This window comes from Gymnoscopelus braueri (genome assembly GCF_963280865.1).
Source record: "Gymnoscopelus braueri genome assembly, chromosome: 9".
Lineage (NCBI taxonomy): Eukaryota > Metazoa > Chordata > Actinopteri > Myctophiformes > Myctophidae > Gymnoscopelus > Gymnoscopelus braueri.
Window position 1 is genome coordinate 23,153,759 of NC_137610.1, and position 12,386 is coordinate 23,166,144.

General features: G+C 39.1%; 1 protein-coding gene across 1 annotated transcript in view; it reads right to left on the reverse strand.

Annotated features, from left to right (window-relative positions):
• The window catches only part of slc41a2a (solute carrier family 41 member 2a), a gene marked incomplete at its 5' end in the record, with an annotated part of 56,300 nt that extends 45,127 nt beyond the window's left edge, over positions 1–11,173 (reverse strand). The window contains 6 exons of the mRNA XM_080436950.1: positions 1,827–1,974; positions 3,875–4,021; positions 5,384–5,528; positions 7,428–7,499; positions 8,877–8,984; positions 11,069–11,173. Of these exons, the coding sequence (XP_080293076.1) occupies positions 1,827–1,974; positions 3,875–4,021; positions 5,384–5,528; positions 7,428–7,499; positions 8,877–8,984; positions 11,069–11,173 (725 nt within the window). The remainder of the gene's footprint in view (positions 1–1,826; positions 1,975–3,874; positions 4,022–5,383; positions 5,529–7,427; positions 7,500–8,876; positions 8,985–11,068) is intronic.
• Between the last annotated feature and the right edge of the window lie 1,213 nt (positions 11,174–12,386).

The window sequence follows — 12,386 nt, forward strand, 5'->3', positions numbered from 1 at the left end:
CAAACAGGATGTGTTGAAAACTACTGGCTGAATTGTCATGGAATTTCCCATACCTTGGACATAGAAATCACTGCAGCTGCTGTGAATTCACAGCTGCTATTTCTTGAGACATGACGTTATTCGGAGGTTCAAAGGGAAAGGGGTCTAACCGAATGCCGATAAAAGTGTAAAGCACTGTTAAAACACTTGATTTAATGCAGTTCGCTGGGCTCATTCAAAACAGCCCTAAAAACCCATCTTTCTGGAGGCCGAAAGAGGAGCTAGTACCAGTTTCCCTGTAGACAGACGACCCCCCCCCCTCCTCTTTTTTGTACATATTTTGTATTTCCTCATGCTTTTTTTGTATATAATTTTTATTTTTCCATGCTTCCGCCCCTTTTTTTTGTACATATATTTTTTAAATGTTTTTTTTTTTTTTGTACATAGTGGTATTTTTTCTGTATTATCTGTATTTTCATGTTGATTTTTGGACTGTTTGGTTGCTACTATATATGTCTATGAAATTAACTCAAGGACCCCAACGGAAACAAGTCCGCAAGGACTTTTTTGGCCGGACCTTTTAGACAAAAGCATTATAAATGTAACTGTGTTGTTTTACATTCTTTTGCCTAATAAAAATTTCAATCAATCAATTTCAAAGATGCAACGACTTTTGCATTTACATTACAGTAGCTCAACCCACTGTAGTTAAAGCAATCCAAGCACAGTGTCTACACCTATACTACGAGTAGCAGGGCACACAATGGACCATTGATATGCTATACGCTGTTAACACTCGGCAGCTTTTGTTAGCTTTGGTAGGTGTGAAGAGGTGTGTGTGTGTGTGTGTGTGTGTGTGTGTGTGTGTGTGTGTGTGTGTGTGTGTGTGTGTGTGTGTGTGTGTGTGTGTGTGTGTGTGTGTGTGTGTGTGTGTGTGTGTGTGTGAGTGCGAGAGTGAGTGCGAGAGTGTGTGTGTGTGTGTGAGTACACACAGTGCACATCCATGCATGTCATGGATTGCCAATCAAGGGACAGTCAACGAGAGAGACAGAAAGAGGGAGCGAGGGAGTGAGATGTTTCCTCCACGATTAAAATAGACAAAAAAAACTATAAGCGTTCTGATAGTGCTTGTAGCACTTATCTTTTTTTGAGATCATCAATAAATGTCTTCTTGCATAATGTCGGTGCAATGGCATTAATTACTTTGATATGGTGCTGAAATGTTGAAACAAGATGCTGAAACAAGTCATGAGTGAGTTACGTGTGTCATAAAAAGCTCTAGGACATTCATTGTAAAATCGTACCACTGTACTATTAGCAAACTGTCAATAAAGTACTCAATGAAAACAATGAAAAAATTGAAATAGCTTGCTCAAAGGTATTACTATTGCAGTACTTTCACAAAACACTTTCACAACAGGACTATGCATAATATTAAATGAAGGAGCGTTAGAGAATGCCACAATATGTTTTGCATGTTTATTGGTATGAAAGTGCTATTGCAGAGCCTACATTTCAAAGTCATGGTGAAACACGACCAAATCTCAGCTCTCTATTAGAGCAGGTATATATCTTGAGAAATCTAAACAAAATAAGTTGTCATTGGTGTGCATGAATTCATTAAACAAATATAAATAACTCATTTTCTGAATGTAATTACATTGTAACTATAATATTTCCCAATTTATAAAAGTGTTTTGTTACTTGTTTGTTACTCATTGCAAGTAATAATAATATGAAATAATGATTTACCAACATACTGGACCAAGTAGCAGTTTCTTTTTTATGTATGAACATGAAGTATGGTATACAGAAACAGTCATATGTGAAGTCTGTTATAGGCCTACCTGCTGATGACCATTGCTGTGATGATTGGTTCCCAGCCTGTGTACAGTAGAATGCGACTAGCTGGGTGTCTGAAGGAGATGACCACCCAAAGAGGGGTAAGGCACAATAGGAACGCACACACCAGGTATAAAACACTGGAATATAGTTCTGTGTAGGAAATAACAGTGGAAAATACATGAGTTCAATGAAGTTTAGGACTGCATAAGGTATAGCATAGAAGGCAACACTGTTACACTGTAGGACAGTGGCACTGCACATGGGCCACATCTGTTGGTCAAAAACAGGAATTACACCATGACTACAAACTGGTCTTCACTCTTGAAAACTCTAAAATACTAATAACCCACCTCTTCTCTCTTTTTTTTTTTAATCCCGCGATTTTTGTAACCCATTTTTTTTTTCACCCGGTGCCAAGTGATCCTGGGCGCTACACCAGCGCTACACCAGTCCCCCACAGCCTGGGGAGGCCAGGGCCGAGCTCATGCTTCCTTTGATGCATGAGAGCCAACTGACCTTCTTGTCACCTGACGGGGGAGTTTCCCCGGTAGGACATAGCGTGTGGAAGGAACACGTTATTCCAACCAGTTCCCTTCCCCTCCATCAGGTGCTGTCATGGGGGAGGCAGTATAGCGAGCAGGATTACTACATGCTTTTGTGAGGGTATTAACTACCCTAGGAGACACGGGGAGAACATGCAAACTCCACACAGAGTAGGCCCTTTCGCCAACCCCACCTAGGGTATGGGCGCTGATGACGCCCATATCTTCTGATTAACTCCTCCAGGCCTAAGGCAGGTCCGGAAAGCATGTTTTCACTTCTGGTTGTTTGTTTGGAAGTGTTCTGCAACTAATCTCGCAAACTACTAGACTGATCAAATTTCTTGTGCATCCTGCCAGTAGGATTTTTTCAAATTCATCAATGACAACTATGTTATTATGAATTTATAACCTCAGACCCACCGTCCCTCCAGGCTATGGGATATGTGGCTGCGAAAGTGTGGAGTGGGACTAGCCAATAGGGTGCAAGCTATGCCAATTCCTCCATTCAGCTGAAGCCGTGCAACTATACTGCCTCGTAGTTGATGTAATATATTTTCCAGTGAATCTCTTAAGTTACACCAACATTGTTGTGGTGAAGTAGTGTTGGTCTCATTGGTCAAGTTTATATAAACCGTGCACGCGTACCACACACACAGACAGAGAGACACACAGACACACACAGACAGACAGACAGACCGCAGCACCTATGAGCACATGTACTGCACATCTCTCTGTGTCTCTGGTGCATGTGCCTGGCCTCGCGTAGCCAGACTGCGTGGATATGAGTATGGTGCTTCTATGAGGACGTTTTTTTCCCAAGGTGGCGGGATCAAAACAATGGCTCTGGACGCAATTGGTTAGACTTACAACCAACTACCAATCACAGTTTCCCATATTTGAATACTGGGCCCTGATTGGTCACCCCAGACTTCTGGAGCAGGAAATGGAGTCACAACGGAGCGGTGCCAGACCCAAATCGCAGAGTGCAATTTTCTTTTTGCACTGGCAGATTCGTCTGGTGGTTCCAGGCTATGTGCCTAGTCCTGACTCCTAGTGATTTGCGATCCACTGAGCTCCCTTTTCTACTTCGTAAGGCTACAGTAACCAATTCATACTTTGTCACTCTAGGAAAATACATGTAATGTGTAAATGACACTTTGGTCTGTTCCAGTGGTTCCCAAACTGTTTCAGCTTGAGACCCAAATTTACAAAAATACATTATGAATAAACTAGTTAAGCCCTATTTCCAAAATACGGAAAATAGCCGATCATGCACTGCGACACATTGTAAGCTTGTAGATCTGCTATTTTTGAGGGGAAAAAAGTAACAATTCTTATTCTTGAAACGTTTTGGGAAAAGAAAAATGAAAAAAAAAGTAATTTCTTTTGTGTTTTGCAGGAAAGGTTAAAAGAATATGAGTCATGAGTGAACCATAAAAACGGGTCAACAAACCAAAATGGGTCTCAACTATATGTTTGGTAAACACTGGTCTATTATCCATCTTTACCTAGGCATGCATAGAACCACTGGCTAAGGCAGGCCAGGAAGGCCAGTGTGATGAGGTCTCCGAAGCTGGCAGCCATGGGTGTGGCAACGTTGTCAGGGTTCATCCCTATCCTCTTGGAACCAATGATCACCCCAACCATAATGACACCTGGAAAGTGTAAAAGCAGAGTGAACATTAAAACCTAGAAATTGAAATGGCATCAGTCCTGGGATTGACAATATGGTGGATATATTTACATGTCAATATCATAACTTTGCATTCATTTGTATGCGTAACTATTGATGAGAACCTTCTATCAGACTCACTGTTCTACTCCACTGCAGGGGGTCCAGACATCTAGACTCCCTGCTGCTGCCATTTGTTCATGAACCCGGCAACAGCTGATTCCTACACTTCTCGTATTCTCAACTTAAAGGACAACGTTGTTTTTTTACAACCAAGGTCTATATTTTAGCTTGTAATTAAAGTAAATAAAAGATGAGTGTTAAAATGATTTCATTTACTGCTTTCTATAGTTTTTCTTTCTTTCTCATTATTTACAGTAGCTCTTCTAACCCCCAATAACTCACATCGGGCCATCAAAGACCACGGGAACTTTTTTATTGTGTAAAAAGACATATTTAGCCACCTGCCCGAATGCCCCCGCCCACTGTAAAAAAGATCGCGAAAATTCCTATAGAAAGCAGTAAATGATTTTTTTTTAACACTCATCTTTTATTTACTATAATTACAAGCTAAAACATAAACCTTGGTTTAAAAAAAACTAAGTTGCCCTTTAACAGTGTCTATTAATATTATTATTATTATTATTATTATTATTAGTGTAAGCATGCCTACAGTATATAGATTATAACCATTTAAGTTTAGAGTGCTTAGAGTTGGTGTTGCATTTGTCATAATAGAAAAGCAAGAGGTTCTTCTCTCCCTGTAAAAATGACAGCCAACATGCATAATTGATTTGAAGTTCCTAGATCACAAGTGCTGGCATGGAGCAATTCAAGATACAGTTCATAAACCCAGCATGTTTAGATTAACATTATGTTTAGTATTTAATGTGACTGAGTGAATCATTATTATCTGCCTTAACATATGTCTGCAATGAGTTAACAACCTCACAAACTAGTGAGAATGGCCTCCCAGAGAAACTTGTGAGGACTGGGAATGTGAACAATTCTGTGGGCGTTTATGAGAGTGGCGTGAAAATTGATAATGTCAAAGAAGTTCTGCTGTCACTTTCTGTAAATGCTTAACAGTCCAATAAGTGAGTGGTCTTAGACAGTCAAAGAAAAATATCAAAGTCGTCAAAAGATTCTCAGAATTCCAATCTCAGCCTGAGTCTGTCACCAAGAAAGCAACCAGATTAAATGAATGTATTAGTAGAGAGAAGTCCTAAAAACATTTGTACATTTGTAGTTGTGATGCCTGCGATTGAACGTGTTTGAACGTGCAGATTTATGAACAGGGAGTTTGTTAGGGATTAGGGTGGTAACAGTTTGTGTTCGGGCTTGCCTTGTATCAATGAAGCCATGAAGGCCGTAGAAATGCTGGCAGAACACAGGAGAGCTGCATGATTAAGAGGCATCTCTCCCCTCATTGCCAAGCCTAAGACTATTGCCATCACAGCAGCCAATAGTCCCAGCACTGTGGCCTGCACCTGGGAGAGTAAGAGATGAACTATTGAAACATGTTCAGGCCAGGGAGATCTGTATGTACAGTAAAACACTAAATTACTAAATGCTCATTTAACCACTTAAAACCCTGTATACTTTGTGACAGGAGTCCACCAGGGTTCTATACTAGGCCCCCCTATTTTCCCTTTACACCCAAAAATGTCATTCCCGAAAATAGCCTATCTACAAGCTCACAATGCATTGCAAAGTGACAATTTGTGAGCTTGTATATAATGTGTTGAGAAAAAGTGTATAAAAGTATAGTTTTATTTTTATTAAAAAACATAAACCTGACTTAAATTGGAATTAAAATGCATGGGTGGATAACATGTACACGAGTTCACAGGGTTAGAGGAACAATACAAGTTCACAGGGTTAGAGGAAAAGTACAGAGACATCGTTACACAGGTATAGAATGAATAGGATAAATAGAACTGATGAAAAATGATTCTAGCTGTAATATGAACAGGGCGATATGCCAACAGTGAATGTCTGAACAAGCGTACTGTATGAACTGTATGACTATTACAAGAGACATGTTATGTGGAAAGTCTGCAAAACACAATAACAAGTGTCAGACAGGATACCATATGTCTGGAAAATGTAGGTGTTTTTTATAGAGAGAAAAAAGAAAGGTAAAACCGGCTGAAATGAACACTCAACTCATCAGCCATCACCCACGCCTTCCATGCATGAAGAACGTGCCCGGACATCGACCTGAGAGACGCCTCCTATTCTTCAAAATCTTACCCATTGTTTAGAAATCATATATAAAGCTCTGTAGATCTAGAATCCAGCATGTAGACTTCGTGCCCTTCTGCTGGTTTACTTGTAAGAGGGACATAGTAGTTTGCATCCAGAGCTCTGCTGTATTTGCTGTATTTCAGGTTGTACCATTTTATTTCTTACATTTCTGTATTAGCATACAGTAGGTTCAATATATACTGGACATACTTCTTTGATTATTAATAAAACAATTGGCTATTATAATTATAACTAAACTGCCTGGACATTGATTTCCTTTGGTTTCCTCCTTTAACAATATCTGTGAACTCGTTGGGTTTTTCAAATGAACACATAGCTTAAAGAGGTGGTGCCATGGTTTTGCACTTTTTCATGTGTCTATGAGGTTGATAGAACTTCATTAAGCCCCCTGGTGGTGTTTTTATTGTGTTTTATGTCTTCTACTATTTTGAGCTTCTACCTGGAGGCTGAAACCTTGAGGGTCAAACGTGCCAATAGAGAAACAGCGCTTTAGTGACATAGTAAAAACATACCCTCCCCCTCATTATCATAACACAACAGGTGTGGGCATGAGGAGGAGGAGGGACTAGGACAGGTGGGTGGTGCTAAGGTGGTGGAGGAGGTGCTAAGGTGAGAACCAGGTATACTTAATGAACTCATTTCAGCCTATCGATTTTACCTTTCTTTTTTCTCTCTATAAAAAACACCTCAATTTTCCAGACATACGGTATCCTGTCACTTGTTATTGTGTTTTGCAGACTTTCCACATATCATGTAATTATTTTTAGGTCATGGTACAAATCTCTTGTAATAGTCATACAGTGTCCACATAAAAACATAATTTTAACAATTTCTGTACACTTTTTTGGAAAAAAAAACTTCCTCCTAGTATAACCATAATACCTGATGATTATGTTTGGGGGGGGGGGGGAATCACTGAAAATCAGGACACCCTGTCTTCAATCAAATATTTCTCTGGTGTAGAGGCACAGGAAAACCCTAACAAATGCAATGCGATGCGTTGTTACTGTGAGCTTGTAGATCTGTTATTTTTTACTGAATGTTATCCCCAGAATAGGGACACACAAACACTTAAAATTAGTCATATACTTGTGTGTCACAATATGAAATCAACCTACCTGCTTCAGAGCCAGGTTCCCGGTAATCAAACTCCATCTTTCTGTTGCAGACTCCATTCTTCCTGAATTCACCTGACAACATCACGTGATAATGATAATGATCATTTTTCATCTTTGAAGTATCATTCCCATCTTCCATTTATACATCTTTAAATGAGTTTAATGGGTAAATAAATAGCATACCACTCATATGATAACAGAGGCTCATTCTTAGCAGTCCATTTGATGCTATTATAAGAAAAAGCATGAAGACACCAGCTGATGAACAAGTCATGGTCGTTTAGAATCAGAGTAAAATTGTATTCTTTTGATGATAATCAGTGTTTGTTCAGTTGATTGTGTGCAATCAATAAACTACAATAGAAAAAATAACTACTACTTTATATTTGAATTATGAAAATCAAAACAAGAGTGTGGATTTAGCTGGTGATTGTTGTTTGTCATATAGCCATTATTGTCACTAGACCGGTGACCGGTGACACTAGAGATTCCCTGCATTTATTGTAAGATTGCAATAACAAAAGCAGTAAATGATGGAATATATTATTTAACAAATACTTCTGGAGAAGCATAATTTTTTTAACTTGTTAAAACCTTAACTCTGACCATGCAAACAATGGATTTGAAAGTATAGAAGTAGTATAATATTATACATAATAGGAGATTTAGATACAATTGTTTGAGTTGTTTACATTCATTTGCTAAGTAGGTCATTATACTGCAAGTGGAACTGCTGCTGTTATCTTGACAAATTGGTGTGGATTTTCACACCAGGACAGGGAACTCATGATGTAAGGGAGAAAACATATACCAAGAACTCTTACCCTGTTTAAACCTACCGTATGAGATCAACATGTAGTCCTGTTTTGTCTTTCATCTTGTGTTTATCTTATTAAGGTCATTTATGTATGTTATCAGAAACACAAGATGTGTGTGCGTGTGTATGTGCCAGTGCAACTCAGTGGTGTAAGTGTAAAGTAACTAAGTACATGTACTCAAGCACTGTACTTACAATTTTGTGGTATATTTACTTTACTGGAGTATTTCCAATTTCAATACTTTTACTTCTACTCCACTACATCTCAGAGGCAAAAACATTTTACTCCACGACAATTATTTGAAAACTTTAGTTACTAGTTACTTTAAAGATTTTGAATATTATTACGAAACATACATTAACCACTTTAACCCTATATATCCTTTGGCTATTTTCAAAACATTTTTCTACATGATGAACTTGTGAAATGGGACATACTGCATAATGAGTACTTTTACTCTTGGTACTTTAAGTATATTTTGATGCCAAAACTTTTGTACTTTTACTTAAGTACATTTTGAATACCGAACTTTTACTTGTAACAGACTTTTATTTCTACAATAGGGTATTGATACTTTTTCTTAAGTAAAACATTTGAGTATTTCTTCCATCACTGATGCAACTCTACTCACAGCAGTTGAGAGTCTAGAGGCCAGGGTCATCTCCAGGTTTCCCTTCAGCCCCAGTACAGCAGGCACCAGAATGAAGATTTCTGTGACCTCCTGGAACGCCTCCCAATACTTCCACAAATACACACATATTACAGAACAGACTGGATCGATTAGCAGTGCTCAAACTTTTTTAATTTCAAACACGATAAGGAATTATATGTTATTTAGCTAGAGACCCCCTGGAACCCCCTCAGGGACCACTGGAGGTTCCTGGACCCCCCTTTGAGAATCACTGGATTAAAGAACTTCCTACAACAGGGTGGAATACGATGTTTTCAGACTAAGGGCTTTCAGTAGAGATATTGCCTTGATTTGAAGGTGTCTGTTGACACTGGAACAGATTTTGCATCCTGTGCTTCCCATCATCCTCATTTTCTCTCCCCTTCTTTCTGTTATTGCTATAACCTTACGTCATTATTGTAATCGTTGTTCTTCTGTGAGGAATTATTTGTAGACTGCCCGGCAGAGACGAGTAACGTTTGGGTTGTAAAAATGGTCAAAGTCACAACCAAGGTCAAAGGTCAATGTCTAAATAGAGAATGGATGGGCAGATCTTCATGAAATTTGGTTGTAATGATCAGTAGACTGCCCCGAAGAGATGATCAACTTTTGCGTTGAAAAGGTCAAGGTCACTAAGCAAGATCAATATTTGTTAAGGGTATTACTAGTAGCGTCAAAAAAGGCGTTAACTAAAAAATGGCTTACGAACGTTATACCAACTATAAATGAGTGGATTGATTTAATCTATAATATATTTATTATGGAGAGAATTACATTTAGCTTTAGAGGTCAGACTGAAGTCTTCATGGACAACTGGTTTAAATGGCTTACTCATGTCTCTACATTAAGACCAGATTTTATTTGATTTCAGTTATTTTTATTGAATTTCCTTTCTTTTTCTCTGATTGACCATATTGAATAAGGTGCACGTCAAATTTGTCCCATTAATGGACCTTTTGTTCTCCGTTTTTGAAGATGTGACCAAGTGTATGGATTATATGTATGCATAACTAGTAAATAAGTGACCAAGTAGAGAGACAGTTTCCTCCCCTTATATGTTTGTATTTGTATGTTTTGTATGTTTGGTTTGTTTGTTAGTAATGTGCTAGTCTTTTCCTTTTTGTGTATGTTTGTTTTCTGAAAAATCCAATAAAAAGTTAATGGAAAAAAAAGAAAAGGTCAAGGTCACAGTCAAGGTCACGGTAAAAATGTCATTGATTTCAGGAACAAAGAAAAGTACAACAATAGATGTTAGTGTGGGCAGGGATTACAGAATGTTTCCCAGTATGATCTTAGTGAAACAAAATCGTGCCATCCGCAAACTATATGCCGCCATGAAACCAATATCCGATCTGTGTAAAACTTTGTATGCGCACTCCCTAGAGGCCAAGGAAAAACTTTTGCCCTGCATTTGTTTTTCTGCCTTTTATAGCGCCACCAGGAGGCCGACTTATGTAAAACATTTTTTTTTATATTACTCCTTCAGATTTTATCCAAATTTCACGCAAATCGGTACACATGATCTCTATAGTAATGTGATCAAGACGGATCTGTTTGATTTATCATATTCCATCCTGATTGGCTAAGATTGCCATCTAAAGTTTGCAGGAGTGGCCCGTTTTGAACAAAATGCCACAAATCATGAACACAGCATCCGATTGCGGTGAAACTTTGCACGCACATTCGCACTACGTCGAAGAACAAATGCCACCCTTTTAACATTGTCCTATTATAGCGCCACCAGAAGGCTGATTTTTGCAACAAAAATTCCAAACATCACGCAAATCGGTACACACCATCTCTAATTCTCTATAGTTAAGTGATCAAGACGGATCATATTCCATCCTGATTGGCGAATTCCAAACATTGCTGGCCCATAATAACCTACCTGACCTGGTGGAGACCTGTGCTCCAATGAGCACTTTTTGTAATTTCTGTCCCTCAACATTCTCCTTATTTCTTGACCCGTTCCCAAAAAGTTGACATCGTTAGATGCCCTTTGTTTGAAAAATAAAGACGATTAAAAAAACCTTCCTATAAAGCAAAAGTGTTAGCGTAACTCTGAGGGTGTACAAAAGAGTTAATTTAACACTCCGTAGTATTTTACCGTGTAGTTTCCCAGAGATGTGTTATTGCTGTCCCATGTCTCTCACCTGTACAACATCAAGCAGCATCCCCGCAGAGACTGTGCCCAGCCCAGCCAGCAGGAAGGGTATTAGAATCTGCAACACCATAGAGCAGACTGTCTCAGTTGGCATGTCCCCGGAACTGTCCTGGTCCTGGACACCGAAGACTTCTCCATTCTTCTCAGATATACTGAACTTTGACCCCTTGCCGTCTCCATTGGGGAGTAGGGCGTCTGTCTCAGTGTATGGACACAGTTCATAAGTGGTTGGTGATCTCTCTGGGGGAGGTTGTTGTTGATGGGATGTGACCGTGTTCCATCTGTTGCCTTTTCCCAAAGAGTCACTTAGGGCCACGTGCTCCTTCTGTGGCCCAGCAACAACCATAGTGTGAAGTGCCAGTGGGCAGCTTCTGCCGCGCCCGACAAACAGTGTTCCCTCCTGAACTGATCACTGACACTGGAACAGCTCAGTCGTGAAAATCCAAGGATGAGGATGATGCCACCAAATCAGAATGAATCCACAGGATTTTATACTGTAACAGAACAAAGCTTCAATAAGGCATGTGATGAACATGACAGGAAAATGATTACTAAGATGTTTTACCTTGCGTTTAAATTACATAGCTTGCCCACACATTATAAATCTATAGTTATGATAGTCCTTGTATGACAACTGACCCCTCACATCCCAACCCCACTATTAACAGGCTGTCTCTTTTATACAGTATATATGGCAATATAAACTGCATAGTAATAAAGCAATGAACAATTGGCACATCATGGACAATAAAATCTAATGGAAATTAAGCAATATGAGTCACTAATTTCCATATCACTGCCAGATTTTACATTATACACTCAAATGTATAATACAAAATTGTGAAGCTACACAGGAAACCCAATAAGTGACCCAATAAAGACTAGTACTCACATGATCACCTGCCACCTATAGGCATGCAACATAGGCATGGCAAAAACCTGCTTGTGCCCTCAAACACTTTTGTCACAGTCATCTAATACACATTGCCAGGGGCGTAGCACCAAATTCTGGGCCCTGGGGACAAAGATTCACTGTGGGCCCCTAAGATTTTTTTTCTTTAAAAAAGACCCAAAAAATACTTTTTTTTCTGGGGCCCTAGTAACTCAGTCCCACTTACACCCCCCCTGTGACGCCCCTGCACATTGCATGCATTATCATGCTGAATACCTACATTTCCCCAAAGCAATTCTTAGGCTGCTTTGTCTGACAGAGACAATATTCCACTTCATTTTCAATTTCTCTAAAATAAGCAATTAACAATTAGTTCCTGCATGGTTGGAAAGGTTAGAACAGAGTTTCATTATTG